We start from the raw sequence: 17,523 nt of genomic DNA on the forward strand, positions 1-17,523 counted from the left end.
AGGGAGCAAAAAGAGAAGAACCAGGAGCAGGACCTCATCAGGAACAAGATGGCTGGACAAGACAAGGCAATGTAAGACAGAAGCAACAAGCAATCATCAATGAACCCATGGAAAACAAGCCCAGAGGCAGGGCAGAAATACCCCTACTGGGCTAATCAGGCCACAAGAACGTAAAATACAAAACACAACTAGAAGTAGTCTGGCTATAAGCAGATCCTCAGGAGGCAAAATAGCTCCTCCTGGGAGGCTGGTGCCCTGTAACCCTAGGGGCACCAGTTTAGTTTAAGGCCAGCCCATGCCTGACAATTTCAGCTCAAAGAAGAGGTTTATGCCCTTTTGGCCAGGAAAAAAAAAGAGAAGAAGATCTACTGCAGGGCCACTGAGAGACACAGAGCTGGGCCTGGGGAGGGGCCGACGCTGCCGCTGCTCCTTTACCTTCCTGTGTCTTCTCTTCTCCTCCCTCAGTCTGTCACTATCTCTGCTCCTGTGTGCCGGGACCTGGGTTATCGCATTCATGCAATCATCCGGGTCCCAACACACAGGAACAGGAGAGAGACAGACCCCAGTGCCAGGTCCCCTGAGAGGCCAGGCTCGTGGAATCTTGCCCCCCCCCCCCCCCGGTCCCCCTTGGCGGCCCTGAGCTACTGTAAAAGAAACTAGTGATCATCATGGAGGCATGAAGACCACCAAGGACTGAAGGTTGAGACTTGGGGGCTCTAGGGTCATTGGGAAAATCATAAAGGGGAAAGTTTGGGATGGAGGACCAGGATCATGAGGACAGAGAGGAAAATAAGAAGGATAAAGAGCTCTATTCTCTCTACTTTCCCTCCTTACCCATTGAAATACTTTAAAAACTCAACGAATAGTTAAGCTCTGGAACTCTTTGTCAGAGGATGTAGTAACCAGTTAGCGTATCTGGGTTTAAAAAAGGTTTGGGCAAGTTCCTGGAGGAAAAGTCCATAGTCCGGTACCGAGACAGACATGGGGATGCCACTGCTTGCCTCGGGATTGGCAGCATGGAATGTTGCAACTATTTGGGTTTCCGCCAGGTACTTGTGACCTGGATTGGCTACTGTTGGAAACAGGATTCTGGGCTAGATGGACCATTGATCTCACCCAATATGGCTATTCTTATGTTCTTATTTTAATTTTATATACTGCTCATTACATAAGCAATAAGCCCAGTGCTCTTCCATTCCTAGTCTCCACCAGTGATCAATGACCCCTAGGCTCTGAAGTCCAGCTGCTAATCAACATATTACTTGCATTAATTGATGAAACCCAAGATGAGAAATTCTGGAAAAGGGAAATAAATGGAAGAGATGTCCTTTACTTTATTAAACCTTTTCAGTCTTTTCCTTATTTATGTAGAATAGAATAATTTTCTGAAAAAGATGGAACACCTGGTTTTTAAATAATTTTAATTCTTGTATTAATTTGTAGTAGTAATTTTTATTGAAATATATACTGTAATTGCTTTAATAAAAATTAATTTTATGTATATGTACAAAAGTTGAGTTATTTACATTGAATTTTGTAAAACCCCTATGGTAACTTTTGACAAGAAAGGTGATAGTATAAGACCCTGGTGAGATCTCACATGGAGTTCTGGAGAATGCACCTTCAAAAGGATATAAACAGTATGAAATAAGTCCGGAGGGTGGTTTCTAAAATGGTCAATGATCTTCATCATAAAGGATATGAAACAGATTTACAGATCTAAATATGTATACTTTGGAAGAAAGGCGGAAGAGGGGATATATGACAGATTCCTGAGGGAAAAGTCCATTGAACATTATTAATTTTTTTTTTTTTTTTTTTTTTTTGGGGGGGGGTGGTTGCCGGGTTTTTAAGCCTGGATTGGCCGCTGTCAGAGACAGGATGCTGGGCTTGATGGACCCTTGGTCTTTCCCAGTATGGCGGTGGTTATGTACTTATGTACTTATATGTGGCACTAATGCACAAGAAGTGGGGGCCTTGGTCAAATGAAAGGGAGCTCTGGAACAAGGGGACATAAATGTGGCTACAATGGGAATACTCAGGAGTAATATAAGAAAATATTTCTTTATGGAAAGAGTTTTGGATTAATGAAATGGTCTCCCAGTGGAGGTAGTAGGGAACAAGATTATGTTGGAATTCATGAAAGCAAGGAAGAAGCACGGAGGCTCTCCAAGGAAGAAGAAGGGTTTGCAAAACTTAATATTTGGTGTGGCTAGCTAGGCTGGATAAATCTAATTGTCTTTAACTGCTGCCATTGTCTATTTTTCTGTGTTTCTGTAATTCACCCCACTGACATAGCCAAAACTGATTCTTTGCAGGGGGAGAGAAGGGAGTAGGACACTAAGCATATAGGTCTCAGTTATATTAGTTATGCTGTTACAGACAAATAATACCTTTGCATGTCTGCAACAGCTGCCATGTATCACGAGTGACACCACATATTCTAAACTCAATTATTTCAAGCACTTACCAACACTAAAGGACATAAACACTTATGTAAAAATTCAATTATATTTAAAGATGTCCCATGAGGCAGTGTCCAATAACTTAATTTAAACCTGGCCAGCTACAAGCTGCTATAAAGACTGCAAAATGTTGTAAAACCCATCTGATGTTGTAACAAATCTTTCATCTTAATTATTCCCAATGTGCAGAGTGGTGGACATAGGGAAGAATAATCCAAATCATAGTTACCTGATGCTAGGGTCCACCTTGGGAGTCAGCACCCAAGAAAAAGATCTTGGTGTCATTGTAGACAATACACTGAAATCTTCTGCCCAGTGTGCAGCAACGGTCAAAAAAGCAAACAGGGTGCTAGGAATTATTAGGAAAGGGATGACAGATAAAACCAAGAATATTATAATGCTTCTATATTGCTTGATGGTGCAACCTCACCTTGAGTATTGCATTCAGTTCTGGCTGTCGTATCTCAAAAAAGATATAGCAGAATTAGAAAAGGTTCAAAGAAGAGTGACTAAAATGATAAAATGGATGGAACTCCTCATATGAGGAAAGGCTAAAGAGGTTCAGCTTGGGAAAGAGATAGCCAAGGCGGGATATGATTGAAGTCTACAAAATCCTGAGTGGTGTAGAACAGGTAAAAGTGAATAGATTTTTGTACTCTTTCAAAAAGTACAAAGACTAGGAGACACTCAATGAAGTTACAAGGAAATACTTTTAAAATGAACAAATAGTTAAGCTCTGGATCTTGTTGCCAGAGGATGTGGTAGCAGTGGTTAGCATGTTTAGGTTTTTAAAAAAGTTTTGACAAGTTCCTGGAGGAACAGTCCATAGACAGACATGGGGAAGCCAGTACTTGCCCTGGGATTGGTATCATGGAATGTTTCTACTATTTGGATTTCTGCCCCGTACTTGTGACCTAGATTGGCCACTGCTGGAAACGGGTCTAAATGGAACATTGGTCTGACCCAGTATGGCTATTCTTATGTTTCCTCCCAATAGTCCAGCATCCCTTCCCCCAGTGGTCTAGCATTTCTCCTCTCATTCTTTTCCTTCTCCCTACAGCCCAGTTTTTCCTCACTTCTTCCCTCACAGTCTGGCATCTGCCTGCTCCCTCCCCCAAGTGGTCCAGCATCTCCTCTCTTCTCCCCCTCTCCCTGCAAGCCAGTGTCTGCCCATCTCTATTTCCCTCCCATAGTAAAACATCTGCCCATCCGCTCTTCTCCTCACTCTCATAGTCCAGCATCCCTCCCTTCCCCTCTCTAGTGGTCCAGTATTACCCCTTGCTGGACTTCAGGGGGAAGGAAAAGGGCTTCTCTCTATACCCTCTCTTCCCCCTACAGTCTACCTCCCCATCCCACAGTCCAGCATCTTCCTCTCCCACTTTGTTTCAGCCTCTCCCCTTTCTCTCTTTTCCTTTGACCCCCCACCTTGCGGTCCAGCAGAAGCCCTCCCTTTCCTCCTCACCCCAGCAGTTTAGCATCTCTCCACCCTTTCCTCCAATAGTCCTGCACCCCCTGTTCCTTCCTCCCCCCACCCCCACAAACAAGGTGGCCCAGCATCTCTAGTAAAAAGAAAAATGAAGCTCAGAAACAGCAGCCAGCTGGCAGCTAAAACAAGAAAACAGGAAGTCTGTACCACAGTGGGAAAGGACATAGTAGGCATTTAGTGCACATTTGCTAAGGCCCTGTGCTTTCATCCTGTTTTAGAGGCTGGGCTGCTGCTGTCGAGCTCCAATTCTTCTAACTACTACAAACTGTGTGATCTGGCTGGGGAGTGGCAGGAGGTCTTAAGACGGAGGCCCGAGCCCCCTTAGTCATATCCCTAATTCACCCATCAGCATTCAAAGAGGACATGAAGCACACATGTATGGAGGATATTTTTGGGTGACAATTCTTAACTGGCACTGGTCCTGCCCCATTCCACCACTTATCTCCCCCCCCCCCCCCCCCCCCTCTCCACAGTTCCACTTCCTTGCAAATTAAGTCTTGTAAACATGGATACTATAGAGAAAAGGGAAGATGATGAAAATGTTTAAACATTTCAAAGGCATGAATGCACAGAAGAGAACCCTCTGTAAATAAAAAGGAGGTTCTATAAGGAGAAATAATGGGAGTGAGGTGGTGGAAAAAGTAACACTATAAGAAAGCATGGAACAATCACAGAACTTCTGTGACTGAGAAGAGAGGACTGTAAATAGCAACAAGGGATAGATTGGTTAGACCATATGGCCTTCATCTGCAACTAACTTCGATGTTTAGCCAATATTGACTCTATCAACATATTATGTCACCAGCCATTCGCTAGATGCCAATAAGCAACGAAGACAGCACAGGCCAGCAGCAAAATCGTATGGTGTCTAGTTTAGTCAAGGCGGCCTTCCGTGTAAAGGCGAAACCATGACGCTTAGTTGCTGTTTTTTTTTTTTGCTCCTAATGTTTTCCAAGCCGCCTAGGTGTCTCCATGGACATAGTCACTCGTAACTGTCAAAGCCCCGCTCCTAGTACTAGCATGGAGGTACTGCCCTCACCCTGCGTCACGCACATACGCCGAACTCATCCTGGGGGCGGGGAGAAGAGGGGACGTCAGCACACGTGTGCGCAGCTGTAGTGTAGAGCTCCCACAAGTCCGTGCGCTGCCATTTTAGCCATTTTGGAGAGAGGGGAGTGAGCAGTTTGAATTTTGGTTTCTGCAGTCCGTGTGTGTAGCTGCAGCAGAGTTAGAGCGAGCGACACAGAAGGAGGTGGAGCTGTTGCCGTCAGTGGAAGAATTTTTTTTGTCTTTTTTTTTTTAACACTTCCTCTGCGGTTTTTTTTTTTTGTTGAGGGAGGCGGTGAGAGGGAAGGGGTAAAGGCGAAAGATTTATATTCGCCACCCTCGGGGCCAATCCTTCTCAGAAGTACCGGAAAGGTTGCCGGGGCTTGTTGTGTGTCTTCGCTCAGGATGACATTCTTGCTGATCTCCAGGTAAAGGGAGAGGTGAGCGGAGAAAGGGATTAGGCCCGCCTCAGACTCTCCCACAGGAAGCCTTGCCTGGAGCTGAATCTGCGACAGCGGCCTGCTGACCACCCCGGAGCCCCGAACTCGGCTGATTGGCCGCCCGGCCTCGGTGAGAGCAAACGCCCTCCCCCCCTCCCTACTCTGAAGGGAGTTAAAAGACTACTTTTTTTCCCCCCTGGATTAATAGAAGTATTTTTTTTTTGTTAGTCGTTATTTTGTATCTTTTTGTGTTACCGGTTTATCGCAGAGTTGTGAAAAAAAGCAACGTGTGGTACAGAGAAGATGTGTAATATGTGTAGTTTTATCAGACCTTGACCCACTTCTGCGGCTGAGTGTTACGGACTTTTATGTTGATTTGAGTCGAAGAAGAAAAGGAACTCGAAGAAGAAGGCGGTCCCTAGCGCGGCTAGATCTTCACCATGTCCAAAATGCCGGCTAAAAAGAAGAGTTGTTTCCAGATCACCAGTGTGACCACAGCTCAGGTGGCGACCAGTATCACAGAAGATACGGAGAGCTTGGACGATCCAGACGAATCGAGGACCGAGGACGTGTCTTCCGAGATTTTCGATGTTTCCAGGGCTACCGATTACGGCCCCGAGGATGTGGTTGAAAGGAGCTCTTCCGAGGAAACTTTGAATAACGTTGGCGATGCGGAGACCTCGGGCAACGTTTCGCCAAATATACCAGAACAAGTGGCGGCCGTTTCCAGAAGCTCGGTGGGAGCAGCGCAGAGTACCCTATCGAATGTGCTCCCGCAACCCCCGGGGATAGCTGCCCAGGCTCCTTCCTCTGTCTCGGGAGGCAGCAGCGGACAATCGGCGGGCGTCTCTGGGCCGCCTAATGTGGCGGTTGTTACGTCCCAGTCGACTGGAGCCACTACAACTTGTAGTTCACGTTTCAGGGTTATCAAACTGGATCATGGTACGGGAGAGCCATATAGAAGGGGTCGGTGGACGTGTACAGATTTTTATGATAGAGATTCGGACAACATTATTGCTCGTTCTGGGGATACCATTAGACACACCAGTACATTTGATCAGACCGCTGAAAGGGATAGTGGGCTTGGCGCCACTGGTGGTTCTGTGGTTTCTGCTGTGCACACAGGACACGGTCTCGAGTCTCTAGCTGACAGTTCTCTTACTGCTGTGTCACAGTTGATCCAGACGGAGAAATTGAGCCAGCCCTCGCAGCAGCAGCAGCACTTTGCCATTGGGCAGCAGCAGCCCTTGGGCGGGGCTCACTCTCAAAGTACTGCTCAGTCTATGTATGCTGGGTCTGCAGTAACTAGTCAGCAAATGGCGCCGCAATCGCAGGTGAATGCACATAATATTGTTCAGACCGGACACAATGGGAAAAGCACGCCACAACATAATATGGTAGCGCAATCAAGTATGTCTGTGCCTCAACAGCAGATGCAACAGACAAACACCTCAGTGACTCAACCTCAGCAATTTGTGTATTCTCAGACTCAAATTCCTCCGGTTCATCTTTTGCCAACCCAGCCTTCAGGTCAAGCAGAATACATACAGCACATTACAGTTATTCAGCCTCAAGCTGGTTCTGCTATTCCAACCACCGGGACTTCTGGTCTTCCAGTGAGCCATGTCTCTGGCCAGAATCCTTCACCTGGGGGAGCACAAATGATTGCACAATCATCTCAGTCCAGTGAAACAGTAGGGCAAGGATCAGGACTAATGCAGAGTGGCCAGACGTCTGCTGGCATTCAGCAACCAGGAGGTGTGACACAGAAAGGCATGACATCTACAGGACTTGTGCAACAGAAATCTGTGACTCAGCACCAAATGGGTGGAAGCAGTCAAGTGTCAGTAATGTCTAGTAGTCCTCATACTATGGTATCTGGAGTTCAGAATGTGGTTCCTGGTGTATCAAATAGTGTACCTGCTGTCTCTACCACTCCTGTTACAATGCCAAATGTACCTGTTACTTTAGGACAGTCACAGCTGAGCAGCCATATTCCTGTCAGCAGGAGTGCCAGTCTCACCCATCCTGTTGGGCTTCCACTAATACAAGGCACAACAAATGTACATACAAGTCTGCCACAATCTGTTAGCCAGTTTCAGACTCAGAATCCATTGTATGGTCACATGGATGACAGAAGAAAATCAGAGCCTCTACCTCATCCGCCACTTTCCTTAATTAGTGACAGTAAACCTTTTGGCAAGCCTCCAGTTACGGATACCCTCAGCAACCCTCTACATTTACCAGTAACTACACCTATGAACACCCTTGCCAGTTCTATGTTTGGTTTATCTATTCCAGTTGATGGTGATGAAGACAGGTATGACTTTATTAATAACTTTGTCATGTGGGAAAATGCTTATTCAGGTTAAAATTTGTTTTAATTATTGTAAATTTTGGGCAGCTTCTCTACTGTCCTTATTTAAATGGATGAATATGACCACCATTTCATGCACTGAATCTTACTATTTTATTGAGACAATAAGAGAAAATGTAACACTTTATTTATATAGGTCAAAGGAAAACGTTCACCAAGGATAAGAAAAGTGCACAACTATGCACTTGACATAGATGCGAAAGGGGTTGAATTCAACTTTTTTTTGTGTGTATATTTGACCATAAGGAATTATTAAGAGTAGGTATAAATTAAGTTTGAGGCATGGTCTGGGCACATGTTCTCAATGTTGTTACCAACGTATTTGGCCTCCGAGCTGAGCACGGGAACTGTCATCCAGAAATCGATTATTTCTGAACTACATTTTGCTCCCATCTATTCTCATACTCAACTCAAGAATTCATGATCCATTATGTTACTTAAATTTGCTGAATAGAGAATAACTTATTTGGAGACAGATTTACATATGAATTTACTAAAGTGTTAAATCACTGTTACTGAAATCTATTTAAAATTAATCTGCTCTCCATAAAAACTGGTTGCTTTGGGTTCAGTCAGTTATTGAGATCAACATGATTGTGTTGTCAAATTTTAACATATTCAGATAAGATCTTAGCAGTGTTCTAGAAGTACACAATTTCAAGTGTAATAGTTCAGTATTGACTTTTTTTCAACTTTATCTTGAAAATGTTTTTGACTCTCCAATATTGTGATAGAATATTTTTTGTAGTTTTAAACTGAAGTTTGCATACATTACATCAGTTTCTTTGTCAAGACGCACATTTATCATTTCACTGATGGGCCGATCAATTACCCCTGCTGTTCCGAAATGGCGCCCTAAAATTAGCGCTGGAACAGCGTGGGGAATTAAGTCACCAATGATCAACACTAATAACATGCTAATTTAGATGTTAATTAGCATTGATCATCTGGTGAAAAGTGCGGGAGGATTGGGCATGGGCATGTGCTCCATGCATCCACCACTAGTTAGGATTAATAATTCTCAAGAATATATTTAACCTCTTAACTAATAGACCTTGGCAGCACCACTCCGAGCTCGCAAATGTTCATTGCTCTAAGCTTTAAGTGCTCTCTCGTCATCTGTCTTAAATCTATTTTGTATGTTAACTATATCATGAAAGTATTATTGAACTTATTTGAACTCATTGGATATAATTTATACATTTAAAAACTATAATGAGAGAGCGCACATAAAGCTTAGAGCAATGAACACTTGAGAGCTTGGAATGGTGCTGCTGAGGTCGGTTAGGTGAGAGGTTGACATGATATATGTTTGAGAATTATTAATCCTAAATAGTGGTGGATGGATGACACGTTTTCTGGATAGCTCTTTGGGGTAATCTCTGGAGCATAATTTATGCTCAGACACAATCCTCCCGTACTTGTTTGACAAACCTGTCAAACACAGGAAATGGAGGTCAGTGGGACCCCTCGGACCCCCCCCCCCTCCACATAAGTAAGGCCCTGGTGGCCTAGTTACCCCCAACCTGACAGAGCATGGGGGAGGGGGCTGGAGCTTTCGTAGATCTCCACCCTCCAACACCCCAAAAAAGGGGCTACATAACCCCACCCATCTAGCGGCACCCAAAACCCTTCAACACCCAAAAATACTCTGGTGGCCAAGTAGGCTACATACCCCCCCCCCCCCCCCCCCCCCCCCATCTAGCAGCCCCTCCCCCATACCCATTTGTGATGGAGGAGGGAGTAGCATTCTCTTCCAGTGCTACCTCCAAAATGGAAGCGCCCTGCCGAGTGCATCCTGTGATGCTCTGGGCAGGGTTGGTGTGCAGGCTTGGGGAAGCAGTAGGCCACCAGGGTGGACCCAAAATGTCCTTTTCTGCTCAAATCTTAGTATCACGGATAACATTGAGGGTATTGGCTGAGGCTCATGAATGGTTTTTCTGATGATAGTACCAAATACTAAAGTGTTTCTGTTGGAAAGGGGGATTAAACTATTTAACTCAATTTGGTTTAGCTGTGAGTTACCAATGAACTTTTCATGTCCTAGTTTGTTGGAATTTACACCTTAAGAGATAGGAAATATGCTAATTTATTGCATTTGGTTGTAAAACCCATGTGAACTTTTGTGTTTCATGGTGTTTTTCATTTATAATTGAGGTAAGCTTTCTACTTGGCTATGTGGGATGTATCTTGGAAATTCTAACCATTGTAGAGTACAATGTAGGGTATTGAGTGGGGGTGGGGGGTTGTGGAAGAGGACCCAGATTCTAGCAAGATTTGTATTTTCTAATGTTGCCTTTCCTATCGGTGTATGAGCTATTCCCTGCTTACACACTGACTATAAAGTAAGACATTTCACAGCAAATGGTTGTATGGTATCATAGTAGTGTGCCGTTTTTCTGATAGCACATAATTTTAATACAGCAGTAATTTGCATTCCATTAATTTCATTATGAAACTAAATTTGCTTAAGCTTATGTTAGGAAACCATACACTATGGACTAGATTCAGTAAATGACACTGAAAAAAAAATCCATGCAGAGCACTTCTATAAACAACACTCCAAGTTGGGCACCATTTATAGAATAGCACTTAAGCTGATACCCGTGCAAAACTTTGGGTGTGAGGATTTATACCAGCTGAAACGGTGTAATTTTTTGTGCATATCCCTGGTATTCAGTAATACTGCACTCATCTTTAGTGAATGCCTTGAGTCTCCTATGGCCGTGCCTCCTTTTGCGTTGGGTGCTATGATTTGCATGTTGGTCTTTATAGTACTTAAGCATGATGCATGTGTGTAAATCCAAATTGTGAATTAACACAAATAATTGTTAGGAGCCAATTATTGGCTCTGGCTCGTAAGCCGATTTAGTTACGCACGTATCTCAAGATAGTGCACAATTTTGCAAGCCATTTATAGACTTCCCTTTATGTTGGTGCACAGTTCTAATACAAGAGTACTGCATTGGCTTTTAAACTATATAATACTGTTAATTACCTCGACATAAAGTTATGCAAGGTCAAAGGAAAACTATAGGGCCAAATGTTGTCATAAATCTTCCTAATGTGATTATTGCCGAGTTTAATTTTGTATTGACTTGAGGATTAATACAATTTAAGGCCTGCAAAATAAAGCAATCTTATTAGCAGCACAGTTCAAGTCAGAGTAAAATTGTAGCAGAATTGACTGTTTAGAAATGTACTTTACAGATGGAAGATGTTTTAAAACCATAATTTAAGGAAATAGGTAAAGCACAAACTGGTGTGGTAAAGATAAGTCTCTTCCCCCCCCCCCCCTTGTTCTTCTATGGCTTTAACACACTTGGGGGGGGGGGGGGGGGCTATACATTGTTTTGTCTCTTCGGACTCTTTAACACATGATAGGGAAGGTGGCATAGCCCTTGCCAATTCACGTATTTTTACTTGTGACAATACTTTAAAAAGTATGTTCTTCTAAGCAACTCTATTTTCCTTTCAGATGGCTAGTTTTGAGCACAAGGATACCTTTATAAGAACAGTAGGTTGTTAATAATTGGCTGTTACCAATTGACATTAATTGGCACCAACCCACTATTCTATAGTGCATGGCACACAAATTCCAGAGTGTACAACTCGGAAGTAGGTGTGGCCATGGGAGGGGCATTCCAGAAATTGTGCATGCTACAAAATACTGGGCATTTGCACTCAACTTGGGCACCAATATTTACACCAGGTTTCAGCAGGTGTTAAGTCTGGTCCAGAACTCGGCGCTAAGTGTAGAAGGGCGCGTGCCCTTTATTGAATCGCTGTTAGTACCAATCTTTTCTGGAACCCATTTTTGAGCTCCATTTATGGAATCCAGCCCTTCTGATCAAGCTTACTATCTTCAATATGACCTCAAAGTGAAATCGGTAAGTCAATTACTAACAATGCCAAGATGAGCAAGAAAAGAGATCTTAGGAAATTGTAATAAAAAATATATATTTTGTAATAAAAATAAATATATTTTAATGCAAACTTTTGTGTGCCTTATGCAAAGGAAGACCTCACATTGGTACCAGCTTCCCATTTGATACCAACCCCAGGAACCTTTGATGGCATTAGACTGTTTAATGTTATTTTAGCCAAGTAAGTTGCATGTGCATCTCGGTATCATGCCCAAATCTTGGCACCATATATTGAATCTGGAAGAAAGTTAGCATTTGATCATCACTGTGTTGACATGGTTTCCTGAAGCTCTTTGTTAAATTCATGAGAACAGAATAAGTACACAGAGCTGGTAAAAGTTTCTGAAGAAAATTTGCATATCATTGGATCCAGTTTGTATTCTGTAACACCCATTCAGTGCATTGTTCTATAGAACAAGAAACACTTTTAGCCTTGGTTTTCTAATTCTCTTTGTGGCACAGCAGTGAGAAATGAAATATTGTCTCGGTATATTTCAATTTGCAAATGAAGTCCATTGTCAACTATTAATATTTGCTGAGATTTCCACCATTGGTTATTTGTTGCTAGGGATGGGCATCCAGAAACCTTTTTTAATGATTTTTTTTTTTTTGGGGGGGGGGGGGGGCTGGCATTAAATGTCATTAAGGATTAGATTCAGTAAATGGTGCCCAAATGTGGGCACTGAAAAATGTGCGCTAAGCACTATTCTATAAATGGTGCTCCAAATTACGTGTCATTTATAGAATATAGTTCTGGGTTCTGCGCCCATCTTTGGACATGAGGATTTACACCAGGGTTGTCCAACCTCGGTCCTTGAGAGCCACAATCCAGTCAGGTATTCAAGATTTCCCCAGTGAATATGCATGGGATCTATTTGCATGCACTTCCTCCGTTGTATTCAAGTAGATCTTATGCATATTAATTGGGGAAATCCTGAAAACCCGAACTGGCGAGGGCCGAGTTTGGACACCCCTGATTTACACCAACTGAAACGTTGTAAATCCTTGTACTTAAGTTAGGCGTGGCTCCCCCAAATTCTATAATATTGCACACATCTTTAATAACTGTCTGTAATCCTCCTGAGGCCATGCACAAACACCTGACCTGCCTATGGTCACATCCATTTTCAGATGCGCACTGAAAGATTTGTGCACGTGTTTTTATAGAATAGTGCTTAGCAAGATGCTCGTGAACACAAATCCAGTTGTGCTCGCAATTTTGAGTACCATATATAGTATCTGGGAGTAAATGTGCACTGTACCTACACTGTGCGCAAATAACATGCACGCTTAACGGGGAAGGATATTAGTTTGAAACAACTGCTTATACCTATTTATTGCCCCACAGCTTACATGTTCAGTGGTTGGTGACATTAGTTTTTATAGTGATACCAACTTCAGTTTTTCATGAAGATATATGGTAATGACCACCCTTTTGTTTTCACTAAATTGCTCTTGGAATAATAAAGCAGTCAAACCCTGAGACTTGCACCAAACTTTTTTTGGTGGTATTTTTCCCTTAATAGATTTATATTATTGTATTTTCTTTAAGGACATACTCCCTTAATGTAATTAAAGGCTGCAAATGTATTAAAGCTTCCAAGCTCTACAGATCTGAAATATTCTGAAAATCATGGTCCTTGTGCAGTAAGTTTGGCTCATTGATGATGGGGCTTAAAGATTTGATCTTCTGGATTTTTATGTTAAGATGATGTATATCATGTGAAGGGGTTGTAAAATCACCTTTACTCAGGATAATGTTTGTGTTCTGATTGGTAACTCTATAGTAAACGTTCTCAGGTAGCCCATGAGGAATGCAAACAGGAATATCTATTATGGATATCCTGAAAACCAGATCTGTGTTCTAGTCTAGAAAAGTTCTTTCATTTGTGATAGCATGTTTGATTACACATCCCATTTTCACACAGGCAAGTATCTTTCAATAATCTAGTGAAGAGCTGCCTTCCTTTATTGTTTTGATTAAAGATGGATGTAGAAGCTTAAAATTCCAAATATTTTATTTCAAAGTCTGAGGACCCGATGCACAAAGGCAGCAGTAAAATACAGCTGCCTCGGTAAAATTTAGTGACTCGCTAACAGCGAGTGATGCACAAAGGGAATTACGTGCAAATGAGCTGCACGGATCCCCTTTTGTGCATCACTCGCTGTACGAGCTGTCAAACAGATTTGACGCTGTTGTCAGATGAATTTGACAGTTCTTATGCACCAATCCTTCCTGACCCCACACTTAAAAAGAAAAAAAGAAAAAAAAACCCTGTTGGTCCAGTGAACCCCACCCCTCTGTCTACCTTTACTAAGTGGAGGCAGGAGTAACAGCTCCTCCTTCCTGCCTCTGGCCTCCCTGGAACACAATGGTGGTGCCCATGCCCTGTCTAGTGCATTGTGGGATGAAGTGGGTGGGTCTAAATGCCATATAAGGAGTTTTTTTTTCTTATGGTGCTTAGCCTGCCCAGTACATCCCAGAATGCACTGGGCAGGGCCTGGTCGCCACCATTATGTTCTAGGTGGGCAGGAGGGAGGCGCCGCTGCTGCTGCCCTCCTCATTCCACCTTGTAAAGGTACAAGGAGAGGTGCAGGTGGGGTCAGGACCGCGAGGGGGTTGTGTGCATATGTGGGGGGAAGGAGTCCAGTTCACTGAAGAATAAAGATTCGAGGAGGACTGCGGGAGGTGTGTCGGGGGTCTATTGGATCACCAGGGGAAAAAATGGGGGGGGGGGGGGGGGGCTTACATGTGAGCTAAGACATTGCCTTACTTTGTAAAATGTTACTTCTTGTTATGTTGTGAGCTCTTGATGGTATCTGAGCTCTTGATGGTATCTGTATCAAAAATCAATAAAAGAAATTAAACTTAAAAATTAAAAAAAAAATACTGCTGATCTGGAGCGGAGCATCTCCTGGAATACAGATTAGAATAGTAATGACCTCATTGTAATACATTTGCAAGGGGGTCTTGGTGGCTGCTAAACAACACACGTCGGAGGCACGGGAAACCCCTTTGTGCATTACTAGCTACATAATTGCTTGCTTTAGATTGGCTAGAACCAGTATAAAACAAATGTTAGTAGCACTTTATGCTTTGTGCATCTGGCCTTGAGTGTGCTGCTTTCTTGATATTAATGATGGGTACATGAGCAATTTTATGTTGAACTATTAGTGGTTTAGACTGTAGAACACGTTTATTAAAATTCTTTCAAGATTGTTAGGGCATTAGCCTAATTGAATGTAATTCATATTAATTTGAATTCATATAAAAAAAATCTTAAAGACCATGCCTAATTTAAAAATTCTCATTCCTTTTGTATAGTCAAAATTTTATTTGAACATTTTATTTATTTATTTATTGGTAGCATTTATACCCCGCTCTTTCCTGCTCGATAGCAGGTTCAGTGCGGCTTACAATGTATGGGTACAAAGTGTCATAAAGATAACATATTGTATGGGTAAAAGTATCATAGAGGTAATACAATGTATGGGTAAAAAGTATCACAAAGATATTGTATAGTGAAGGACAAGATGAAGAGAGGTGGGGGGAGGGTTGAGGCATGTTTAATGTTAGAGGTGTGGATTTTGATCGTGAACTAGGTTGGGTCGTTTGGATAGGCTTGTTTAAAGAGGTATGTTTTCAGCAGCTTTCTGAAGTGTAGATGTTCATTTGTTCGGATGAATCTTGGTATGGCGTTCCAAAGTTGACTGCCTATAACCAGTGGCATACCAAGTGGGGGCGGTCCGCCCCGGGTGCATGCCGCTGGGGGGTGCCACGGCGCGCGCCTGTGGGCTCTGAGTTCGCTTCACTAACTTCGCTGGTTCGCTGCAGCTCCCTCCCTCTGCCCCGGAACAGGTTACTTCCTGTTCCGGGGCAGAGGGAGCTGCAGCGAACCAGCGAAGTTAGTGTAGTGAACTCTGAGGCCACAGGCGCGCGCCGCGGCACCCCCCCCCCCCCCCCCCAGCGGCTTGCACCCGGGGGGTGTCATTTTGTGGGGGGGGGGGGCATCGGCAATCCACCCCGGGTGTCATCAAGGCTAGGAACGCCACTGCCTATAACGGAGAAGTTGGATGCATAGTAGGTTTTGTATTTGAGACCTTTGCAATTAGGCAGGTTTGAACATTTTCAGCTACAGCATCAGAACATGATTGTTGGGGTTCTTTTGCATTATATGGTGATCTGCAATTAAAATCAACAGCATGAAGCGTGAAGTTTTGCATTTATTTGAGATTTTTATATCCATGATGTTAGGAGAAAGTGAGATCAAGCAAATTAATATGCGTTATCCATCAAAAAAGTAAAAGTATATAATTGCTTAAATGTTTATTGGCTTAATGTAGCCATAAACTTGTGTGAACTAAGAATAGCATGGAATTTTTTTTGTATTTTTTTTTTTTTTTACTGTATCGATCTAAACTTTGCATTCATCCTTGTTCATAAACAGTTCAAAAGTTTCTGCTCTCCTTTGTGTTTAGTACATTCTGTCCTTTAGACATCTAATTCAGCTAAATCACTCTAGCCATTTTTTCATTTTTAAGTGATGATCCTGTTGGTCAGAGGTGCTCACTGGCTGACAGTTGGGGTGTATCATTTTGTAATATAAATTCTATGATGAGTAGGAAAACTAGCTGTCAAAAAGTCCAACTGATTTTTAGTTTCACTTTTTTGACCTGGGTAACTTAGGCTTTCGGTATAGTTAAAATACTTTGGAATTGCTTTCACTGTCACTGGAAGGAGATTACCTCTGGATGACCCTTAACTGTTCCTAGGAATTTGAAAACTCCTTTAGGACTTGGTAGCTATGGAAGAGTTGTATTTGCTTGCTGCCTTTCTTCTCTGTCCTCTTCTTTTCCACTTACCCTTCAGCCTTCTCACTTTTCTCTTTGGGACCATTAAGTCAGAGAGGAGAGAACAGTCTTCCAACTTCTAAGGTCTTGCAATTTTTCACAATCCGCATGTGTTCTATCAACTCTGGATAGTTTTATGTTGTCTACAAATTTGTTCATCTCACTCATTCCCATTTCCAGATCATTAATAAATATTAAATAGCACAGGTTCCAGTACAGATTTTGGGGGGCACTCCACTATTTACCTCTTCCACTGAGAGAATTTCCCCATTTAATGAATATACATGAGATTTATTTGCACAGGGTACTGAAAATTTAAATACAAAATTGCAGATGTGTTATTAGTGATCTATAACCTGTCATTAAAATCATCTGCAGCACCTGAAGATTGAGGCGTAACCAATGTAACACTGATTTTTAAAAATGGATCCAGGTGTGATCTGTGAAATTACAGACCATCAAGCCTGATGTCAGTGCCAGGCAAAATAGTGGAAACTATTATGAAGAATAAAATCATTGAACACAGACAAACATGGTTTAATGGGACAAAATTAATATGGATTCAGCCAAGGAACGTTTTGCCTCACCAATTTGCTTCATTTCTTCGAATTCGTGGATAGACGTGTGGATAAAGGTAAGCCGGTCGATGTAGTGTATCTAGATTTTCAGAAAGCATTTAATAAAGTCCCTCAAGCCAAACTCTTGAGAAAATTAAAAAGTCACAAGATTAGGAATCGGTTGACAGGTAGAAAAACTCTGTTTTTCTACCTGTCAACCGATTCCTAATCTTGTGACTTTTTAATTTTCTCAAGAGTTTGGCTTGAGGGACTTTATTAAATGCTTTCTGAAAATCTAGATACACTACATCGACCGGCTTACCTTTATCCACAAGTCTATCCACGAATTCGAAGAAATGAAGCAAATTGGTGAG

At 42.5% G+C, this 17,523-nt stretch overlaps 1 protein-coding gene across 3 annotated transcripts in view; it reads left to right on the top strand.

Moving 5' to 3' along the window:
• The first annotated feature begins 5,137 nt into the window (after positions 1-5,137).
• Positions 5,138-17,523, top strand: part of TSC22D2 (TSC22 domain family member 2) — a 193,019-nt gene continuing 180,633 nt past the window's right edge. For 2 of the 3 annotated variants that reach the window (XR_003943537.1, XM_030215900.1), the window contains exon 1: positions 5,138-7,758. Coding sequence is in view for 2 of the 3 variants with exons in the window: in XM_030215900.1 (XP_030071760.1) it covers positions 5,879-7,758 (1,880 nt within the window). In the remaining variant the exon portion in view is untranslated. The remainder of the gene's footprint in view (positions 7,759-17,523) is intronic. The other variant, XM_030215899.1, reaches the window with a different exon arrangement.

Source organism: Microcaecilia unicolor, chromosome 10, assembly GCF_901765095.1.
Source record: "Microcaecilia unicolor chromosome 10, aMicUni1.1, whole genome shotgun sequence".
Lineage (NCBI taxonomy): Eukaryota > Metazoa > Chordata > Amphibia > Gymnophiona > Siphonopidae > Microcaecilia > Microcaecilia unicolor.